The following is a 23,246-nucleotide window of genomic DNA, read 5'->3' as shown; positions in this document are numbered from 1 at the left end:
GGGTTTTTGTGAAGGAGTAGCTAGGTGGAGCCCAGGGCCTTACACACACCAGGCGAGCACTGTACCAAGGGCTCCATGCCCAGTCCTTAGAATCTTTATGCAGTCGCAAAGCAAATAGTTTTCAAGTAAGTGACTTTTATTTTTTTCCCCCCGCTGACATTTCACAGTCAATTTCTACATAACTTCACACTTTCTTAAAAGAATTCACATTTGGTAAATAGTCTCTACCCTAAGAGGTTGTGGCTGAAAAAACCCACTGAAGTACATGTGCAAGAGTAACGTGTGTGCTGAAGGAATCCCACTAGAGAAGTCAGACAATACTATAATCGATAAAACAGCGTAGCAAATTACAAACGTTAAGTTCTATAGCCAATTCAATCAGGAACCTTTCTAAAGGTGTTCCGATGTTGCCAATCCAACCTGACAAAGGGTCTCCTATGGGCTGGACTGAGCTACACTTCTCACAGCCCTGCACAACGCTTCAGAAGGACTTAGAGCATGCACCACGAAGGCCATTGCTACTTACAGCTTTGGGCAACCAATGGAGATCTTTCCGGTCCACTCCAGGCTTCCTCCAAATGCTGGTCTAGCCTCTGACCTCCAAGGATCGCTCCTTCTAAGACCTAGCTTCTCTACTGGAGTCCATCTGCTTCCAGCTCCACCAGGAAGAGAACACTATGCTAACAGCCTAGGGACTTGCAGCCATGGCTCTAAGATCACGGAGGAGCAGTGACTGGAGAGTGCTGACCCCCCCTGCCACTCAGCAGCGAAGATCTATGGTGGCTTTCATCATCTTTTATGGGGACAAGAAGGGAAACGGAAACCCATATCTAGGAGGAAGAGTCCAAGAGGCTTACAGCTCCACGGAGGGCTTTTCCAATGGAGTACATTTGGTTCTCAGCAAGTGCTTCCAGCCTTCTGACGTTCGGTAAAACTTGTGGCTGGTGCCCAGGCTGCTCTGACTGCACCTGTCTCTACAGCTTTCCTGCCAAACAGTGTGCCAAAAAGGGAAGCTTCCTAGTGGAGTGAGTGGAATAGCTCCGCTACCACACGGATTCAGGGAAGCGTATCGCAGGCAGCTGAGTCTGCCCAGGGCACTGGCTCTCATTGGGGGACTCTTTCAGGAAGCAAACAGCAGGTAATAATTCTGTGTTGACCAGAGAGTAGAGAGATTTTTACCAAGCTGATTATCTTTTCAACCAGTCATATCCAAATCGTATGTCTTCATGAACACAGTAGAGTCAACCTGAGTCTTACAATTTTTAAACTATGTTAGAATTACAACCAACTCCCTAACAGATGTGACCCTTAACTCTGGACCTAGTAAAGCCCATGAGCATTCTCTCTGCAGGAAGATGCTGGTCATGAAAGCAAGTTAATTTGTGAAAAACAAAGCTTTTCAGGAGGATGAAGATTGTAAACAAGCGGATACAACCCTTTGAGTCTTTACTGTTTAGATTTTAGTTACCAGCACAGGGAAGCTAAAAAGAATGTGTCTCACATTCTCCGTCCTAAGGCCAGCCCCTGAGAGGGACACCACACCTCTGCTCTCCTGCCACATCTAACACAAGACACAAGACCTCCACAGTGGCTCCCCATCACCACAGGGGGTGGGTGAGAACTCAGACGTGAACAGGGAAGGAGCCTTCCTGACTCCGTGGCCTTGTTCTAACCTCAGGGTTTTCCTTAATTCAAAAGGTCTAAGCACAGTCTCCTTCCCTCCTACATCAGCTGGGTGAGGTACAGACCAGAGACAGCAGTGGAAACTTAGGCCAGACTCTGAGGACCCACCAAAGCCATCTCAAGCTTTTGATTGTTTTAATGTTGTTGATGGTGGCTTGTTTTTAATCTTATATTCATTTATGTATCATGCGTGTGTGTGTGTGTGTGTGTGTGTGTGTGTGTGTGTGTGTGTGTGCACGCGCACACACAGGATGGACCAACTGCAGTGTCTGTTCTCTCCTTCCACCGTGTGGGTTCAGGGATCGAATTCAGGTCATCTGGCTTGGCAGCAAGCACGTACTCACTGAGCCATCTTGCAGTCCTGTCTCAGGCTTTTTAGATGTAAGACAGGTTGTGCTATTTCAAGCATGAATTAACAAAACTTTCCATCTAGTGACAAAAAAATGCTGGCTTCTCTGACCCTTTAATCAAAAAAGCAATTCATCAACTACAATTCCAGATGGTACTAAACCCAAGTCTATACTTTAAAAATCTGAAGTATTTGCCCACTTGTGTGAGATCTGGTGTGTGATCAGTGAGTCAGATGGCTCTGCCCTTTCTCCCTTAACTTTCAAGTATAAGATTCATAGCCTTCCGTGATTAAATGCTTGCACCCAGGCACAACCTGTGCCCAAAGCATTTTAGGTTTCGCCCAACTGGCATGATGCCTGGTAGAATACAAACACAGTCTCTTCTTTTTCTCTGTGACTAAGATACTTGAGGGAGGGCCAAGAAGACTCTTTAGGTCACCCACTCCTTGGTTTGACAAGTGTGCACTCATCCATATCACTGGGCCTTGGATCATGGATAGTGAGGGGGAAGAGACCCACACAGTCATCTTTCCTGCAGGCTAAGGAAAAGGGACTCACAGATACTCCCAACTGAAGGTCCTCCGAGGAACACAAACACACTTAACCTGTGCATAAACCACAGATTAAGACGGCAGCCAGGGCCTGGCACGTGGCTTTGTGAGTGAGTTTAGAAAGAAAAGCTCTTAAACAGGCTGTGGAGACCAAGTGTAGGTAGTAATAGCAAAAGAGTCGAGAGAACCACTCAGATAACTGAGGAACGCCTCTGTGCTATATGTCTGGGTGATCAGACAATGCATCTAGGTCACTGCCTGAATGACTGGACCCAGACGTTAGTGATGCCTGCAACTTGGCCCACGCCTGAGGTGCCCTGCTCTTGGTGGCCTCTATAAACATCCGGGTTTGCTCCTTCAGCTGGTCTAGTTCCACCTGGGTTGCTTGGTTCTGACGAATCAGCTCCTTGGTTTTGAGGGTGATCTCCAGCAGACCGGACTTGTGGAGGACCACTAGGGTGTTCTGGAAGCGCCTGTGCTTGCTCTGCCTCTGCTCCGCAAAGATGTCTGGGCTGCGGCAGAGGTGCTCGGCGGCGGCCCACAGCGGCGGCGGCGAGCTGTAGCTGGCTGTCAGCGGCGAGAGAGGGGAGCTGCTCTCCAAGCCGTGCAGGGTGCTGTCGGACGCGCACACCGGACTGGCGGGCGAGGCAAAGGTCAGACTGGGGGCTTTAGCCACGTGACTGCTGGACACCGGCTGAAGGGTCTGTGGACTCCCGCCAGCCCCCAGGGAGGGCACTCCCTGCAGAGCCGGGTCCTCGGTGAGCTTGGAGCTGGCGGGGGCTGGGACAGAAGGACTGGAGAGCGCGGGGCCAGGCTTGGCTGGCTCGCTGGAAGACAGACCTGGCCCCAGTCTCTCGGGGCAGATTTTCTTCGGTATCCCACCTGCTCCTCGTTCTTCGGAGCTGAGGGAAAGGCTCCGTTTGCCTGGGTGGGGGGCTATTTTGGTGTAAGAGTTTAGAATGGGCAAGTAGTTTCTGGAGTCTGACTTTTTCTCACCAGTCTGGCACGGGCTGACAGGAGACGGCACCGGAGGATGAAGGACGAAGAGCTGTGGCTGTGCTGAGATCAGCTCAAAGGAGGGCCGGACAGTCCAGGACTGGAGCTGGGATGAACTGCTGCCCTGCAGACCAAGGAGAAGAGCAGCTGCGTTCAGGACGGAGGCGGGCAGCCCCCGCTCCCACCCAGGGCAAAGAGGGCGGGCGCTCAGCTACAACTGCTTCCGGTGCCAGGCTTCCCGCATGCACAGGGAGCCCTTGCTGAGAACTGGGAAGAAGGGGCCTGAAATCCACTTATAGCTGGTACCATACCATAAAACAAGAGAAAAACAAAACTAAAAGCAAACACAAAAACGTTTTCCTACGAGAAACTTGAGGAAATGTTTTAAATTCTGTCTCCGTGTGTGCCTGTGGAGTGCACGTGAGTGCACCATGTCAGCGCCCCCCCCCCCCCAGACGGAGTTACGGGTGGTGTGAGCAATCCAATATGGGCGCTGGGACCAAACGTGGGTCCTCTGGAAGAATAAGTGTTCCTAACTACTGAGCTCCCTCTCCAGCCCTGAACTATCTGTTTCTAATCAAGGCTGTCACTCAGAAGAAGAAACTGGAGGTAGATGAAATAATGGCACAGTCAAGGTACAGCAGAGGCGACAGAAACAGAGAGAGTACAACTTCCTGGCCAAAGCTAGAGCTGCTAAGCTCAGGCTGGGCTTGGACTCCGCTGCTGGAGTGCTTGCCCAGCATGCCTGGAATCCTTTACTGGATCCCATCATCGCATAAGACCTGGCATGGTGGCAGATGCCTATCATCTTGGCATTCAGGAAGTGCAAGCAGGTGCATCGAGAGATCAAATCCATCCTCAGCTACATGAGGATTTCAAGATCAGCCCGGGCTACTGGAGACCCTGTCTCAAAACACAAAGAAACCCCAAAACTAAACGAACCCCGGAAGAGGCTAGCTTGTCACTGAGCTTCCTAGCACCTGACCAGACTAGCAGCCTGCCAGCTGTCCTGTGTCCTCTGCTGGAAAAGCCTCCTCACTCCTGCGCATGGCTTGTCCACACGTCCACAGAGCAACAAGAAAGGCAAAGAGGAGAGAGGGCCAGCCAGGAGGAGAGGCCTCACAGGCAGGGCAGCCCTAGCAGGCAGGCAGGCAGCTCTCTGGGGCTGCATCCCGTCTCTGGGCTCCTTCCTTTCAGAGAGGAGAACTGACGTTCCTGCTGAGACGGATCTACCAAACAAAATGTTCAAATGATAGTTCAGAATTCACCAGCAGCCCACCTTGCTGACCTCAGTGTGTGTTCTGCAGACGTGACCAGGCAGTGTCCAGACACAACGCTAGTATCATGCCACAGCCATGTTCTTCTTTTAACCTCTGGCTAAGATGGGAAGGTCAACACTTAAACCCTCTTTTCAATATACCTTGTCAATGCAAGAACTCTATTTTCAGAGTAAATTAGTATACGTTTAAATGTTGTTTGACTTAAATCACTTTTCCACTCCTTAAACTTCTCTATTTGAACTTAACCAAGTTTTTATGAATGAGTTCTCAGTCTCAGATCCTATGACCTAACTAATATTTGCAGGCACTGACGTTTCCTATCTAGATAGTAGCCACAGAGTGGACATGGTTCTGTGCTAGTGCCCAGTCCAAACGACTCACAGCTTCACAGTCAACGTGAGGACCCCACTGGCACGGCCGCTCTCAGCCCGAGCTGCCCTGTCACCGAGCTGTGGCTCTCACCTAGAAACCGCCTCTGCCGCTGCAGCCAAGATGTCCTTCCTGCTGTTTGTGTGTTTGAACTCTGTCTTTGGCACAGTGTCGGCTCATGCATCCCAGGCGGCCCTCAAATTTGCATTCCTCCTGCCTCGGTGTCTCCAGGGCTGAGATTACAGGAGTGTACTACTATGCAGGCTCACAAATGTGTCTTATACTCCTAAATTCCCAAATCAATTCAAATTAAAAAAGAGGTTCCTAGGGCTGTGATGTAGTGCAATGGTGTGTGTTTGCCTAACATACATAGGCCTTGGCCTCGGTGCTCAGAACTGAAAAAAAAAAAAAAAAAAACCTTTTGGTTCTCCCCTAAACTCTGCCTTGAGTTAGAATGCACCGCTTAAGTGACTTCTTGGTTTGGTTCCATTATCCATTACTACAGCAGGTGAAGGTCCCTTTGAAACTAGAAATACAAAGATAAAATAGTGAGAACATAAGTCCTGACTCATGCACATACTTCTAATTTTTGTTTTTAGGTCTCTCTGTCTCTCTCTGTCTCTGTCTCTGTCTGTCTACATTTCAGTAGAAGTATGTGTACATATGGGCTCAGGTGTCCTCAGGTCAGAGGAAGGCGTGGTAGAGTATTTGCATAACACACACAATTTAAAAAATAAATCTTAAAGAAAAAAATGTAAATCAGAAAACAAACAAACAAATAAAAGCAAACAGCATCAGTAGTTGAAAGGTGACATCCTCTCCCGGGTGGAAGGTCCCCATCAGTGTGGCTCTAGTGTGTTTCTGAAATCTCTTCCTGCAAAGTGGAAATGTCCGCACTCTGGAAGCGCAGAAACTTTCATCTGCAAAGGCTCTGGCCCCACTGGCCCTCCTCACCTGCTTGACCAGCACGTTCTTCATGACCACCATAGAGGACAGTGCAGGGAAGGCACTGTCGGCAGCTTTGGAGCTTGGCCTCGGCCTGGCCTCCCGGCTCCAGCCCAAGGCACTCAGCGTGTCCTCTGACTCCATCTGCTCTGCGGAGCTCAAGCATTCTGAGCTCCCATCTGTGGGCAGAAAAATGGTCAGTTCATGTGGGCTCTAGGCTAACAGCTCATAACCCAGCCATGGACGCCCAAAAATAGAAAGGAACATCTTTGATGGGTGTTTCTGTGAGTTTTCTGAGGTGGAAATTTCACTGGCTGTTCAAACCATCCCTCCTGCTAGGCTTGACTTTCTCCAAATCCTTAGAGAAGCCCCAATCAGTCAGGGTTCCTGTGAAAGCACTCCTCCCCAGATCACGTGAGAAATGAGCTGCAGACTCCAAAGTGAGATGCTTGCTTTTATTTTATTATTTTCACAGCTTTGTTGTTGTTGTTGTTACATCTGCATGTGTGGGGATGGAAGGATGTGCGTGCACATGTGGAGGTCAGAGGACAACCTGTGGGAGTCAGTTCTCTGCTACCAGGTTCTGAGCCATGGTGAGAAGTGACTTTACCTGCAGAGCCCTCTCACCAGAGCTAGGTAATTACTTTCCAAATCTGTTGTTAAGACGTGGGGAGAAGTGTGATCCCAGGCAGAGTTAAGATCTTTAGAGGCTCTAGAAACCACAAGATACAATCAAAGTAAAAAAGCAAAGCCAATTAAAATCTATATCCATTAAAATGAAAAGCTTTGTCCTGAGTTTCTGATTGAGTAGTTAGTGCTGTTTGGAGAATCTACACTCCTAGGAGACAAACCCCCAGGCATACCTGTGAAGGATTATTTAGATCAAGTTTAGCTCTCAGAATGTCAGTGAGGGATTACCTCAATTAGCTTAACTGATGTGGAAAGACTCAGCTAGAGGCAGGACCACCCCCTGGGCAGGGATCCTCGTGTGTAGAGAAGGGAGTGAGCTGAGCACCTCGTTCCTTGCTCTCTGCTCCCTGACTGTGGGTAAGCTAAGAAACTGCCCCAAGTTCCCATGGCCTTGACTTCCCTGCCATGATGAACTTTCAACTGTGAGCTGAAATAAACGCTTTTCCCGTAAGCTGCTTTTGTCTTGAGATGAACCCAGTTTGTTGTCCCAACAAAGGGAAGAGGTGCGCAAACACTGAGGGAGAAGGTGTCTGTGGTTGATATATTATGCACCCCAATAAACTTATCTGGGGTCAGAGAACAGAACAACCATAATATTAAATATAGGTTTAGGCAGTGGTAGCACACACCTTTAATCCTAGCACTCCAGAGGCAGAGATCTATGTGGATCTCTGTGAGTTCAATGCCACATTGGAAAGAGCCAGGCATGGTGACGCACACCTTTAATCTCAGGAAGTGATGGCAGAAAGCAGAATGGTATATACGGCATGAAAACCAGGAACTAGAACTGGTTAAGCTTTTAGGCTTTTAGTAGCAGTTCAGCTGAGATCCATTCAGATGAGGACACAGGTTCCAGTTTGAGGAAACAGGATCAGCTGAGAAGTTGGCAAGGTGAGGTTAGCTGTGGCCTGTTCTGTTTCTCTTGATCTTTCAGCATTCACCCCAATACCTGGCTCCAGGTTTGTTTGGTTTTTTTTGTTGTTGTTTTGTTTTTTTGTTTGTTTGTTTTTTGCTTTTTTTGAGACAGGGTTTCTCTGTGTAGTTTTGGTGCCTTTCCTGGATCTCGATCTGTACCAGGCTGGTCTCGAACTCACAGAGATCCTCCTGCCTCTGCCTCCCAAGTGCTGGGATTAAAGGCGTGTGTACCACCGCCCAGTGGGTTTGTTTTTAGTAATAAGACCTTCTAAGATTCGTGCTACAGGTGTCAGTGGGACAAGGGCACATTTAACTCACTGGCCAAATTTGAGACAATGCAGGGAACAGAAATATGCGGTTAACGGACCAGCAAACTGAATTACTAAAGAATTATACAAATCCAGGGTGATACTCAAAAAGGGACCAGAAGAAGGAAAATGTGGGACTGGAGATATGGCTCAGAGGTTAAGAGCACTAACTGCTCTTCCAGAGGCCCTGAGTTCAATTCCCAGCAACCACATGGTGGCTCACAACCATCTGTAATGAGGTCTGGTGCCCTCTTCCGGCCTACAGTCACATATGCTGTATACATAATAAATAAATAAATCTTAAAAAAAAAAAAAAAAAAGGAAAATGCTTCTTAACCAAGAGGTTCAGTGACTGGGCAAAATGACAGCATTAGTAGATCACAACTTTTAAATCGCTAGGGTGGTAACCAGTTCAAGTGAGATGCTAAAACACTAGTCAAGAGTTTGCAGGAGGGGGCTGGGGAGATGGCTCAGTGGTTATGAGCACTCTCTGCTGTTCCAAAGGTCCTGAGTTCAATTCCCAGCACCCACATGGCAACTCACAACTGCCTGACGCCCTCTTCTGGTGTGCAGATGTATATGCTGACAAAGTACCCACATGAATGAATGAATGAATAAATCTTTTTTAAAAAAAAAAAGAGTTTGCAGGAAGGAAGACGGTATAGTGGTGCCTGCCTATGATTCCATCACTTGGAGGCTAGGTTACCCACACAAGCCAAACTCGCTCTGTAACCCAGGCAATTGAGCTTGTCATTCACCTGCCTCGGCCTCCCCAGAACCTAGGATTCTAGACACGTGCCACCAGGCCCGATTAAAAGATTATCTTTACAATAAAAAAATCTGGTACACAGTACCTTTTAACCAAGGGATCAGAGTATCATCAAAAATGAGAATGGGGGCTGGAGAGATGGCTCAGCAGTTAAGAGCACTTACAGAGGACCCAGGTTCAGTTCCCAGTCCCCACTTGAGGTGACTAACAACCTCCCGTAACTCCAGCTCCAGGGGATCTGATGCCCTCTGCTAGCCCCACAGGCACCTGCATGCAAGTAGTGCACGAACTCATGAAGAGACACATACACGCAAATAAACATATCTTAAAAAAAAAATGAGACCAACTTAACAGTTTCCTTGTGTTTGGGGAATATACAACATCAACAATGCAGTGTTCCAATGACTCCCAAAACGGGAAGCTATAAAACTACAGTCCTGCTGTTCAAAGATGTCAGTGTCATAAAGGAAAGAAAAGATAGGAAAGCTATCCTGGATTAAATAACATTAAAAAGACAGGCCATCAAGCCGGGCGGTGGTGGCGCACGCCTTTAATCCCAGCACTCGGGAGGCAGAGCCAGGCGGATCTCTATGAGTTCGAGGCCAGCCTGGGCTACCAAGTGAGTCCCAGGAAAGGCACAAAGCTACACAGAGAAACCCTGTCTCGAAAAACCAAAAAAAAAAAAAAAAAAAAAAAAAGACAAGCCATCTACATACAATGCATGCTTCTCAGTGGGATCCTAGATCCAATGGCAAATAGCTATAAGGACATTACTGGGACAATAGGAAAAATCCAAACAGACTGTAGTTAGAGAGAATTCAATCAGGTTGACTTTCTTGGGTATAATAATGCCCTTGTTTCTGAGATTCATACTAAAGATTTAGAGATAAAATGCTAATTGTTTGAAATTTTTGAAACTTTTCAAACAGTTAAGCCAATGTATATAGGAAAGGATATGAATAAAGCCAAAATGAAAATTCCTAGTGGACCTGAAAGAAAGTATCTTTCCTGCGAGGGGGGGGGGGAGATTCATTTTTCTTTAGGTTTGAAATTTCTCAAAATAAATTTGGAAAAATAATTAACATAGAAAATATTATCCATTTTGGTTTTGCAAATTTTACTAAAGTCCTTCTCAGGCAGCTTTTTGGCTAAGATTATCAAGTAAAAATTTCATTATATCCAAGGTAACTGCAATAATTCAGGCAGGACCACATCCCTGGGACCTAACCCCAAGAGTGACCAGCATTCACTGGGACCACCTCCGGAAAGAGGATTGAGGGTGGTCATTTCTAATATCACTCTGTCTGAACAGTGCGGCACTTATCAAAACAACTAGCCTGACAAAGACTTCAGAAGATGGAGCTAAATGGCAGTGGTCCTGGGAATTCTAAACAGAAGGACTGTGGGTAAAGTGTGTTTTCTTCGTTGACTCCCGCAAGTCTCTAAACTTTTACTACGAGCACGCATTACCTTTATGATCCAGAAACAGATCAAAAGCAAATGTGATATTCAAAGAGGGAAAAAGCCCTTAGGTGGTTTCCAGGCCTTGTTTTATAGACCCCACTCTCCAGACCCTCCCCAGCCTCACTACCAGAATCTCTAAGAGGGCCTAGGAATCTAAATCTTTAATAGATGTTTCAGGGGGGCTATGGTGAGACAAGTCTGGTAAGCAAATTCATTAAGCGAAGGGATCCCAAAGTGCTACAGGCTGGCTCACCCTTCCCCGGACTGTCCTGGTCCTGGGCAGACACTAATGCCTCCGCTCTAATCCCCGGGGTCAGTGCTGGCCCTCTCTGAGTAATGCTCTATTTATAATTGAGCTTCTCATTCAGCGGGCCTACGAGATGAAAACGTACCAATCTAAGACCGGGAGGGAGAGTCCTAGATTTCCTAACAGTAGCATTTCCCAGTATAAGTGAGTAAATCAGTAACAGGCCTGGGTTGTCTCTGGAGCCTGGGTAATACCTATAAATCTTTCCCTAGAAAAAGCTCCTTTCCCAGGATAGTAAGCCCGACTCCCTGGCATCATCCTGAGAATCTCCTGGGACATTAATGTTGACATTAATTCAATATTTAGCGTAGTTCAAGCCACTCCCTCAGCCCTAGACATAGGAGCTTCAGCACGAAGTTAAGAGGCTGAGGTGAGGGTGCAGTCGCCCTTCTGGGGAAGGCTCTGGACAGCTGTCATGAAAGCTGCTCCACTATCAGTCTTCCTACTTTTTTTTTTTTTTTTTTTGGTTTTTCGAGACAGGGTTTCTCTATGTAGCTTTGCGCCTTTCCTGGAGCTCACTCGGTAGCCCAGGCTGGCCTCGAACTCACAGAGATCCGCCTGCCTCTGCCTCCCAAGTGCTGGGATTAAAGGCGTGCGCCACCACCGCCCGGCCAGTCTTCCTACTTTTTAATAACTTATTTATTTTTATTTTGTGTGCACTGGTGTTTTGCCTGTATGTATGTCTGTGTGAGGGTATTGGGTACCCTAAAACTAGAGTTACAGACAGTTGTGAGCTGCTATGTGAGTGCTGGGAATTGAACCCCAGTCCTCTGGAAGGGCAGCCAGAGCTCTTAACCACTGAGCCGTCTCTTCAGCTTTTTAAAAATTTTTTTTTAAAGATTGGTTTTTGAGCCCACATGTGGTGGTGGATGCCTTTAACCCTGGCACTTGGGAGGTGGAAGCAGGAGGATCACTGTGAGTTCAAAGGCAGTCTGATCTACATAGTAAATTCCGACAGCCAGGGCTACATAGACAGACCCTGTCTCAAATAATGATGATGATGATAACAATGATGATGATGATGATAAATAAAAGATTTGGTTTGGGGGGGGAGGGTGTTTGTTTGATTTTTATTTTTTGAGATAGGGCCTCATCATGTAGCCCTAACTGGATTGGAACTCACTATGTAGACCATACTGGCTTCAAACTCACAGAGATCCACCTGTCTCTGCCTCACCTGGAATTAAAAGCATATCTACCATACACGCTCAAGGATTTGTTTATCTTCTTTTATGTGTATGTGTGTGCCTGTTTGTCTGTCTGTATATACATGCACATGTACAGGCAAGTGCCCTCAGAAACCACAAGAGGGTATCAGATCCCCTCCAAGTGGCTGTGCACCACCTGATGTGGATGGTGGACACCAACTCATGCCCTCTGCAGAAGCAGCCAGTGCTCTTAACTGCTGAGCCATCCCTCCGGGCTCCTGTTCTACTTTCTCATGTCTAGTGGGGTTTACAGTTGGCCCGGGTGGCTCACAGTCCAAACACAAAGTGTTCAGTTATTAGGAAAAAAAAAACGGTTAGGAGGGGACTTTTTTAAGTATAGCAAAATTACTTTCTAGGCAAGTGTTATCTTAACAAATGACAGTCACTTACCACATAAAGATGGTTCAGCCAATGACAGACCACATTTGAGGTATGACTATATCATAGAGCCTAAGTATGTAATAGGCTATATCATCTAGGTTTATGAAAGTACACCCTAGTGTTCCTTAAGGACCAATTTCTCATTACATAATACAAGACTACATTACTTTTAACTGACCTTCACACTGTTTCATGGCAACAAGATACAGTAGTATTTTTCTTTTTCCCTGCCATGAAAAGGGAGTTAATGCAACAGAATCCTGAGTATTTTTAAAAACACTTGTTTTTGAGACAGGATCTCATGTAATTCAGACTGGCCTTGAACTCTATGTAGCTAAGAATGACCTTGAACTTCTGACCCTCCTGTTTCTACCTTCCAGTGCTGGGATTACGGCCATGTCCCAGCCCGCCCAGTTTTATGGGTACTGGGGATATAACCCACGGCTTCCTGCATACAAGGCAAGCAGTCCACAACTGAGCTATATTTCCAGTCCATGTTCAAATATTTTTTCTAGTAACTACAGTTTGAAATGGAAGAGCGAGAGTTTAAAGTATAAATTGAAAAGGAAAATTACTTTTTCAGAACTAACCTATGGTGCCATAAGATACCAGAATTACCAACCACCACCCCTTGGTTTCAGAATTGCTATTTTTAAGAGCTCAGATACTTATTTATCCTGTATGTGAAAGCTTCTTGTGTTTCTTACACTAATGAGCTTCAGGGAGGAATGTTTCCATGCGTATTATGGAGCAGAGGCAGAAGAGTAAGATATTGTTAACCTGAAAAGCCGGAGTCCTTGTCTGAGTCGGCAGCCACCACACCGAGCGGCCGAGTGACTCTTTTATTCTCTGGGCCTCGGCCTGGCTTGGCAGAGAGTCTTCGAGGGCTCTCTCGGGACGGCATTTTCCTCTCCATGTTTCAGCGGGCTGGAAGCTGGGTCACAGACAGTCTTTGCATGTGGACTGCTCTATGAAAAACAAGGATGTAAGAAGTCATCACCTGGAGCATGAACCAGGCGAGACAAATGGTGAAGAAAGTGAGGGCAAAGACTGCCAGCCTCACCCACTTCAGCCACCCCGTCTCCAGAGTCTCAGCTGACCAAGCTTCAGGTTTACTACACAGAACGGTTTCCATCCAAAGGAGGCTCCCCACCCCCCTCTGCCCTCTAAGTCCATCGCGAAGTCAAGGCCCACAAACCATGTTCAGTGGAAGCTTTGTGAACTGCCAACAAAGGGACATTTGATTAGGCTTTTTGGTAACCAAATAAACTTGCCCTCCTCCCTGAGGAGAAGAGAGGTAACAGCACCCGGCGAGGCGAGCTTTCCCAGCAGACGTCTGCAGGATGGTGATCCACTGCCACCACACACACACACACACACACACACACACACACACACACACACAGTCCAGGGTTTCTCAAACAAACCTCTCAGTTCTCAGAATGAAGTGCTGAGCAGAGTACAACCAACGTCATACGTGCATGCATGCACACATACGTATACTACTTCAAAAGACTTCTTTACATTTATTCTAGGTACTTTTGTGTACATGTATACATCGGCATGAACACACATGTGCCATGATGCATGTGTGGAGGTCAAAGGACAGCTTGCAGGAATTGGTTCGGCCTCCACTTCGTGGGTCCTCAAACTCAGGTTGTCAGGCGGCAAGCACCTTTACCTGCTGAAGTACCTCACTGGCCCTATATGCTACTTTTTAACATAAAACAATACAAACACACACACACACACACACACACACACACACACACACACACAGTCCAGGGTTTCTCAAACAAACCTCTCAGTTCTCAGAATGAAGTGCTGAGCAGAGTACAACCAACGTCATACGTGCATGCATGCACACATACGTATACTACTTCAAAAGACTTCTTTACATTTATTCTAGGTACTTTTGTGTACATGTATACATCGGCATGAACACACATGTGCCATGATGCATGTGTGGAGGTCAAAGGACAGCTTGCAGGAATTGGTTCGGCCTCCACTTCGTGGGTCCTCAAACTCAGGTTGTCAGGCGGCAAGCACCTTTACCTGCTGAAGTACCTCACTGGCCCTATATGCTACTTTTTAACATAAAACAATACAAACACACACACACACACACACACACACACACACACACACACGCGTGGGGGGGGCAGGGGGGGGTGCTAGAGAGATGGCTCAGCAGTTAAAAGCACTGGCTGCTCTTCCAGAGCACCCACATGGCTGTTCACAACTCTCTGTAACTCTAGTTCCAGAGGATCTGACACCTGCACACCAATGCACATAAAATAAAAGTGAAATAATTCTTTTTAAACCACAAAACTTTTACAGTCCTGAAGGTATAGATCAGTGGTGGAATGCTTACTTAGTATAAGTTTGATTACAACAAAAGAGCAAAAACTTTTATGTATAAACATATTTAAGAAGTGTTTATGGGGGGTGGGCTGGAAAGATGGCTCAGCAGTTAGGAGCACTTTTGATTCTCAGCACCCACATGGTGGTTCACAACTCTAGTCCTAGAGGATCCAATGCCCTGTGGGCACTAGGCACACAAGTGGTATGTATACAGACATACGTGCAAACAAAACACTCATATTCATAATAAATTTTAAAAGTGTAAGAGCTTATATTGCATAAGGATATATTGCTGTTAATGTTATTCTTGAGTTTCACAATACCCTCCTCAGTTGTGATCCATTTTGCAGTGAAGCTCAGATGCGTTACATTCAGTCACATGTATACATAAAAAAACATGTATCGAGTGCTCCTATAAACTGGGCATTGTGCTAGACTGAGGATACAGAGTGACTAGCATAACTGTGTTGGTATCCTTCCTGCAGCTTGTGATCTAGAGAGGAACAGACATTAACCAAGGATTCATACAGCTGATGATCACGTTGACAGGAGCTATGAAAAGTGAGGCTATGGTCTGTAGCACCAGGAAAAGTGCCATGAGGCTGGAATCTGGAGGCTGAGGAGTCAGCAGGCATTAGTGTCGTCAAAGACTACAGGTGAGCTGTTGCGGTGTGTTCCAGGACAACGAGAAGGCTGAAGGGAGAAAGAACTTGGCACACTCAGAAGTAAATGGCCGGCCCGGCTGGCCAGAGCAGAGCGCAGGAGCAGAAGACCATGTACTGACAATGGGGGTGGGGGAGGGGAAGGAGAGCAGACACCCAGGACAGAGGCCCTGCAACCGCACATGCTGGACAGACTGTGGATGTTAACTAAGGCGCAGCGGGAGTGGTGGCCCACTCCAGAACTCAGGAGGCAAAGTCACGGGGAACCTCTTGGTCTATAGAGTGAATTTTAGGCCAGCCGGGGCTACCTAGCCAGATCCTGTCTTTCAACAACAAAAACAAGGGACACTTCGGGGATAAAGAAAACAGGGTGCCACCAAGGAAAACAGTCATCATAAAACTTGGTAGGCATAAGCAAATCCAGAGATGCTTTAATCCACAATCCACTCAGGACTCCATGCACTTGGGCCAAGCAGCACTGTCCCTGGAAGAACCTGAAGTGCTATCCCTGAACATTTCTGCTAGTTCAGGACCTAGTGAACTAGAGGGAAGACTCATGGTGAAATGAGACGCATGCTTCCGTGCACTCTGGAGTACCCCTTGCTTACATATGTACAGACCAGTGGTTCTCAACATGTGAGTCGTGACCCCTTTGGGGGTCAAATGGCCCCTTCACAGGTTTGCATATCAGATACCCTGTGTATCAGATATTTACGTGGCGATTCATAACAGCAGCAAACTTACAGTTATGAAGTAGCAATGAAAATAACTCTAGGGTTGGAGGTCACCACAGCATGAGGAACTGTGTTAACAGGTCCCAGCACTGGGACAGCTGAGACCACTGTTCTAGACAACTGCAGTGAGCTAAGGACACACACTGATCGGATGGGAGTAAACACTCAACGCCATTCCAAGGAGAAGTCATCATGCCCCACATACAACTCATTTAGGAAGGTTTGTCAGCCCCACCCAGCTCAGGTCACATCACTCTCCCTCCACACACAATGATAAGAACGACACTGTCACATGTAACAGAGCACTCTGCAAAGGCAACGTCTCTCTGTCTGACAGCTATGATGCCTGATAGCCTGGACAATCCCGTTTAAAAAGTAGACTAAAATGTAAAACTGTATCCCTAATTAAAGCAGGAGCCTATGAAACCCAACAAATGCATAGAGTACAATTTTCCTAATATAATACTGCTCCAAAGTGAACAGAGCCTTCTTTAAAATGAAACTAGATGTGGCTTCTGGATGGCATTCAGACTATAAGGCAGGTTTGACCAGGCTGTTGATCCAGATTAGAAGGGCATGTCAGTTGCAACTAATTAAGAATCTGAGAAAACTTCACCGTGCAATATCTTACTAAACATAGAGTATTTTACAGGCATTTCTGAGAAAGCATCCCAACTTAGCCTTCTATGATCCTTGGACAAGACAATGAAGAGTTATCAAAATGTTAGTACTGCCAGGCAGTGGTGGTACATGCCTTTAATCCCAGCACTTGGGAGGCAGAGGCAGGCAGATCTCTGCGAGTTCGAGGCCAGCCTGGTCTACAGAGCGAGATCCCGGACAGGCACTAAAACTACACAGAGAAACCCTGTCTCAAAAAACAAAAAAAAAAAAGAAAGAAAGAAAGAAAGAAAAGAAAAGTTAGTACTGTTGCTAAGTTATCAAAATGTGAGTACTGTTACTAAAACGCAGTCAGGGGAGCTACAGAAAAACACGTAGGAATTTACTCTGGTTCACAGAGAATTTAAAGGATAATGTTGACTAAAGAACCAAAATACTAAAACTTCGGCAAATCTGTTAAATTCTAAAATTTGAGATCCTGGGGAATTGGTGGCAATTGGGAATAAAAATAACAACAAAACCCTTACAATTGACTTTAGAATGGCAAAGTGTCTGCTTTGGATGCAAAAATTATTAAAAATATGAAAGCCTCTCTTCTTGATAAAGTTCTGTTTAAACAGGAAAAAAGCCTTAACGTTCCAGCCAAGGAGGCCCATGTAGGAAGGTGCATAAGAGCTACACCAACCTCTCTTCTTTGGGAGGAAGTGGGCTCACACACACACACACACCACACCAGAGGAAACCCTAGGCAGAAAAGGGGGTGATTTCCCACTAGCACCCCTTAAGCCAATAACCACACAAATAGCAAAACCTAAAAACTCAAGAAATCGGGTTTTTCCCTCCTCGGTATTATTTTAATAAAGTCAGATACAAGCATCTGAAAATGGGTTACACGGTCTTCCTGCTACCTCATCTCTCGGCCCCCCGAAGCCACTACTACCATTTCCTACACATCTCAGATTACCCTGCATTTCACTCATTCTGCACGAGGACTTAACGAACACTCCCAAACAGGCAGAGCCAGCGGCCCTAATTGGGCCTCCTATGAATGTACGGGTAACACACTATCCAAAAGGTTGTCAAAGCGGGCAGTCTACAGTAAAATTCAAACGGGAAGTGAGTCAACACAGAGGCTCATATAAACTGGTACAAGAAGACACTCTCGGAAGTACTCCACGGCACCTGGTGCCTTCTTCCATTTTTCACTCCTTACATTCGGGTCATTATTCGTCTCTAGAAGCTCACAGTTGCTGGTTCTGTTTTTATTTTGTTTTCAATCTTTGCAACAGACTTGTCAGGCATTCAAGAGAATACTAAATTCTAACAAATCTCAGTCAGTCTGGCAGTCTCTGAAAGCCAAAGCAGTTTAGCAGGCACCAAAATACCCGAGTTCAGGTATTTTGACGGTCAAGGCTGCATTTCCAAACACGTGATCACCTCAAGACCTAACTTTCAGGTCTAGTCCAATATACCCATTATTCTAAGATAGGACAAATATACCAAATTAAAAGCTGGTGTGACCCACAAACTCTGGCGACCAAAGGGTTACAGGGAAAGGATCTGAAATGCAGCTTTTAGTGCTCTCCTTTTATAGCTACTTGGCGACATTCCTGAGAGCTCACATTCCCTTTAAATGTGTCACGTGTACGACATGCGTGCGCAGAGGTGTGAGGTGAAGGCCCAAGCCAAGGCTCATATGGAATAAAGTGATAAGGTCATAGAAAGTAAAGCCTTTATCAGCCATAAAACCATGAGTAACGTATTAGTATGTTTTCTCTGCAGCCGGTTTCTTCTGATCTGCATGTTCAGAAATACCATTCCAGGAGAATGTGTATTGTAGTAGTGGAAAAACTGCACCTGCCTAAGTGTCTATTATTCATATTCTCCTTCAAACTCCTTCCCATTCTCAAAACTGGCTGAAAAGGTCGTGTCCAAGATCCTGCCCTGTTCCGCACGGTCACACGGTTTCCCATGGCTCTCTCCATCCTTTAAAGGGGGGCATGTGATCAGAGCACGTTCTCAGATCACTTTGAAAGGGGGCTCACAGTAACAGTGCCCACCTACCCATTCGCACCAGCCCACATGACATCTGCGCCAGGCGGCAGCATGCACACCCTCCAGGCATCAACTAGCCCTGCCAACTCAACGGGGCAGAATTGGGCAGACCACAGGACTATGCTGTGACTGGCATACCACCAGTCTCCAGGGCAAATGCCCAGGCAATGCCTACTGCCAGAACTTGGGCAATAAACAGAAGAGCTTGGCTCGGGCCTGGGGCCTGGGTCCAGATCAAAACTGCCCTACCCAGCCACTAACCATTGACTTCTTACTTGGCACTATCCACCTTCTTCCTCGCATCCCTATCCGTGGCACTTCGCCTGGCTAGCTGGCCTAAAGTAGGGGGCCGCGGGCCCCTGGAATAGACGGTGCACCTGTGTCTGGCCACAGCTGCTAAATGAAGGTGCTGGACACTCACCTGCACTCACTCACTCACTCACTCGGTCAGCAGCCCTCATGCCCACCAACCAACCAGTCCAGCCCGGCAGGCCTTCAGGCTCTCCTCCCGCAGGAGCCGTGGTACCCAGGGCCAGGCCAGGGCACACGTGCCCTCGGGGACTCCACACCACTTGCCCCTGACACAAGGCCCCCTCCCTACACGCCGTCTCTGCCTCTCACCCCGGATTCCCTTTCCCACGCGGGCCCGACCCCTGGAAGCAAACCAACCAACCAACCAGAAGCCGGGGATGGCGACCCCCGCTGCCCCAAGTCCGGCTTCCCCTTTGTGCCCACTTTGCTCTCCTTCCTCCTCCACCTGCTCCCACCTGCCTTCTCGGGGATCCCAGTCCCAACCTCCCAGGGTCGCCATTCCGGTTCCTTCCCCGTTCCCCACCCCACCACCACCCCCGGCCCCCCAATGCCCGGAGCCAAGCGAGCCCTGCCTCGCTCACCTAGGGCCAGGGGTCGCCGCTCCAAACCACCAGCCCGGCCGGTCAGCGGGCGCATGCGCGAGCCGGGCCCCACGACTCCATGACAACCTGGTATCCGCCGGGTCTCCTTCGCGCTATCCGCCGCCCCCCCCCCCCCCCCGCGCGCGCCAGGCCTCCCGCCCCTCGCTCCTCCCCCTCGCCTCCGCCGCCGCCGCCGCCGCCAGTCACGTGGTCCCCGGCTCCGCGGAGCCAGCGCCACGGAGACTGCGCGCTGCGCTTGGAAGGCCCGCCCCCACCCCCCCGCCCCCAGCCCGTCCCTCCCCCGGCTTCCGCTCTCGAGCGCCGGAAGGCCTGCCGGTCGCCGCTCTCGCCACCGCGGAGGGCCTCTCTATGGTCGGCGCCGGCCGCCGCCATCTTGCCCGGCTCCCGGAGCCATTGTGTCGTGGAGGAGAGCGAGTCCTGTGGGATTGGGTGTTTGCAGGCCGGGGTTCGTGGCTGGCAGCCCCCCGCCCCTGGCGAGAGTCGGGATTCGTTCGGGGATCCTGCGGGGAGGCTGCTCTCGGGGTGAGGGGTGGGGACCGGAACTGGACGCGCCGGGCCTGGCGTGGCCGCGGCGCCCCGCGTGGGAGGACTCGCGCGGCTCGCTCACGTTTTCGCCACGCCCGCCGCCGCCTGGTTCGCTTCCCCGTCAACCCTCCAGTCCGCGCACGAGGGCCAGACGCAATGAGTCTTGCGGTGGGGTGATTGCGTGCCGTGTCCTGTTTTTGGGCTCGCTTTGCCCCCGGGCACTGGGAGATGCCAGCCTTTGTAGACGACGTCCCATGCCTGGCCCTGGGAAATGACCTGGGAGCACGAAATGAGGATGATCCCGAAGAGGAGTGCTTCCCAACTAAAAAGGTTGCAAGTTGGAAGCTGGGTCTGGAGCTGCCCTCGTTTTGTCCAACCCGGTGCTCCAGGAAGTGCTGTTAAAATTAAATAAAATGAGGCTACTACGGTCTCAGCCGCATTAGCGGCGTTACAGGAAGAGCTCAGGGACCACATGCAGCTAATGGCTGCTTTATTGGACAGCGGAGATTATCGCATGTTCTTGGCACTGCCGATAGTTAAATTGGACCTTGCGGATCTCTTAGATGGCGAATCGTTCTGCATTGGTAATCCAAGCAGCTTAAAGTTCATACTTAATCACATTATTTATCCAGACACAGATAATGCTAATGTATTAGTGAGTGTGAGTGTGCTTATTAGCATAAGCCCTCCCAACAAGTAATAGTTGAATGTCTACACCTAAGGCTGTTGTTTGGGAAATGGAGGAAACGAAAACAATGGTTAACCATTATCAAATCATTAAGAGCCGGAGCATTTTATGCTTAATGAGCATTTTCTCAGGACGCCTCAACAATTGTATGGCGTTGGTGCTGTTATCCTTCGTTGATAAACCAGGGAACTGAAGTGTGTGCCCTGTAAGCCTGAGCTTAACAGGGAAGACATACTTCCCCTAACTAAAACGATCTTTGCCTTCAAACACCTTAAAGATCAAACACATGAAATCGAAAATGGTCCAATAACCAACATGAGAGAATGTTAAGTGCCAAAAAAAAAAAAAAAAAAAGTGAGCAAATCGATAAAAGCAAAGGAAGAAAAATTACTCAGCTTGAGTCATTGTTGAAAGAGGAAGAAACCAGGTAAAGCCTTAAGCACAGATAAAAGTCGATGTACAGTAATGGAGGTGGGATAATGCATACAGGCAGAAAAGAATAAAGTGTGCAGAACCACGAGGAATGACTTTGTCTTGGACCTCAAAATGGGAAAGAGCTGGGCGGTGGTGGCACATGCCTTTAATCCCAGCACTTGGGAGGCGGAGGCAGGCGGATCTCTGTGAGTTCGAGGCCAGCCCAGTCTCCAAACTGAGTTCCAGGAAAGGCACAAAGCTACACAGAGAAACCCTGTCTTGAAAACCCAAAAAAAGGTGGGGGGGGAGAAAGTCGGATTCCCCTTGCATATTAGCAGACAGCCATTCTGTATTAACTACTTGAATTTCAAAATAAAATCAGTGGTATTTATGGATATGGATTTATAATTATTTTACCCTATGATTCTATATGAAGTCCATGAAAGTAGATGATATTGTTAGCTAGCCAAATCATTAATTTTTTTTCTTCCTTTATTGATTTCCCAGGGTTGTAAATTGGCCCCTGGATGGATGTTTCCTGGGGCCTGGGGCCTTAAGTCAGTGTTCTAAGATTCTTGGTTGGGCTAGTGTGGAGGCCGGAATTACTCAGGGTCCGAGACTCTGAGCTTGCTTTATCCTGCAGGGTTGCATAAGGAGATGATTGACCACGGGCGTGGTTACCAGGTGTTTGGAAGGGTCTGCACTTGACTGTATCTAGCAAGGGGAAGGACTTTTGCCTCGCCTCTTGTCATTGTTATAAAAAGCCCTTGGATTTTGATCCAGGTCCTCCCGAAACTGCCCTGTGTTTGTCTTTCTTCTAGTCTCTGTCTATCATTCTACCTAATATTTCTTATCCTTCTCTCCTTAAGAGTACCCAGGGAAAAGTGGGGGCAGGTCCCCCACAGCCAAGGTCCCTGCAATGAAGAGTAGATTTTGAAGCATAATTCTTCTGGCTTTCAGGTCTTACCAGTTTGAATCCTCCCCAGTACCGCTGGAGGCTCAAGACTTAGTTTACCAACACCATTTCCAGCAGGGGGAGACATGGTACCTTAAATGCTGTGCTAGAATTTGGGACTAGATTTCCCCCGTAAGCAGGGCTGGGTCAGAAACAGCAACTCTTTCCAGTCCACGTCAATAAATTATTATCACCTGTCCATATGAGGATTTGGCTTTCTAGTCCCATGTAACATAACATAAAGAGTTAGCCATGTATGTATGTATGTATGTATGTACATGTGTGACATATTTTTAAACTTTCAATTCTTTTATTTATTCAATTTTGAATTTATTTGTAGCTCTGGCTGGCCTGGTACTCACTTAGTAACCCAGGCTGCCCTTGCTTTAAATTTGCAGTGGCTCTCCTGTCTCCATCTCCTGAATGCTGGAATTACAGATATGAGCTACTACACCTGGTATACTTTCAAATATTTATAAATAATAATCACTTTTTCCAGGCTTGGTGGTACATTTCTGCAAGCCTAGCTACTTGAGAGGCTGAGGCAGAAGGGTGACTTGAGGCCAAGAGTTCAAAGTTCCTATAGAGGTAGGGGCTGGAGAAAGATCCCAGTGCTTAATAAATACATAATTGATACATAAACTTGAATATAAAATTACAGTTTTTTAGGATCATTTAAAAAATACTAGTGTAATGTGAATCAAGGAAAGCATCCAAAATACCCAGTTTCAAACCCCAGCTTCTCTCAGTATCATTTTATAAAAGAAAGGGCATTTTGATATCCCATATACATAGAATAGGTATAATCTCACAATTTAAAAAAATGGATAACTTTAAGCTGGGCGTGGTGGTGCACTCCTTTAATCCCAGCACTCAGGAGGCAGAGGCAGATGGATTTCTGTGAGTTCGAGGCTAGCCTGGTCTACAGAGTGAGTTCCAGGACAGTCAGGACTACACAGAGAAACCCCGTCTCAAAAAACCAGAGTCGTGCCAAATTTTTCACATCGTCAGTTCTCCAGTTTTACCAAGGACCAGTAAAAACGCAAGGACTGGATTGGTTCCTGGACCAGCATTTGGGAGGCAGTGGTTTCATTTCTCTGA

The 23,246-nt window shown here is 47.5% G+C and overlaps 1 protein-coding gene across 3 annotated transcripts; it reads right to left on the bottom strand.

The window, feature by feature from the left end:
- Positions 1–115: 115 nt before the first annotated feature.
- Positions 116–20,276, bottom strand: Cipc (CLOCK interacting pacemaker). Of its 3 annotated transcripts, none has more exons than XM_076551135.1 (4): positions 20,171–20,276; positions 12,997–13,184; positions 6,184–6,353; positions 116–3,704 (listed from the first exon to the last, which is right to left on the bottom strand). In XM_076551135.1, the coding sequence occupies exons 2-4, from the start codon at positions 13,130–13,132 to the stop codon at positions 2,802–2,804; spliced, it is 1,209 nt and encodes a 402-aa protein (XP_076407250.1). In that variant the 5' UTR covers positions 13,133–13,184; positions 20,171–20,276; the 3' UTR covers positions 116–2,801. The 3 variants fall into 3 exon arrangements, with proteins under 3 accessions (XP_076407250.1, XP_006990369.2, XP_076407251.1); XM_006990307.4 differs by lacking the exon at positions 20,171–20,276 and adding an exon at positions 19,543–19,699; XM_076551136.1 differs by lacking the exon at positions 20,171–20,276 and adding an exon at positions 19,071–19,281.
- Between the last annotated feature and the right edge of the window lie 2,970 nt (positions 20,277–23,246).

Source organism: Peromyscus maniculatus, chromosome 14 (assembly GCF_049852395.1).
Source record: "Peromyscus maniculatus bairdii isolate BWxNUB_F1_BW_parent chromosome 14, HU_Pman_BW_mat_3.1, whole genome shotgun sequence".
Taxonomy (NCBI): Eukaryota; Metazoa; Chordata; class Mammalia; order Rodentia; family Cricetidae; genus Peromyscus; species Peromyscus maniculatus.
Note: the sequence above shows the minus strand (reverse complement) of the source record. Positions and strands in the feature narration are given on the sequence as shown.

Excerpts from the sequence above, each read along its gene's own strand:
- Cipc (XM_076551135.1), bottom strand. The coding sequence starts at position 13,132 with ATGGAGAGGAAAATGCCGTCCCGAGAGAGCCCTCGAAGACTCTCTGCC. Across the intron at positions 6,354-12,996 it reads CAAGGACTCCGGCTTTTCAG|ATGGGAGCTCAGAATGCTTG; the intron begins GTTAACAATATC and ends TTCTGCCCACAG. Across the intron at positions 3,705-6,183 it reads AGAACGTGCTGGTCAAGCAG|GGCAGCAGTTCATCCCAGCT; the intron begins GTGAGGAGGGCC and ends CTTGGTCTGCAG.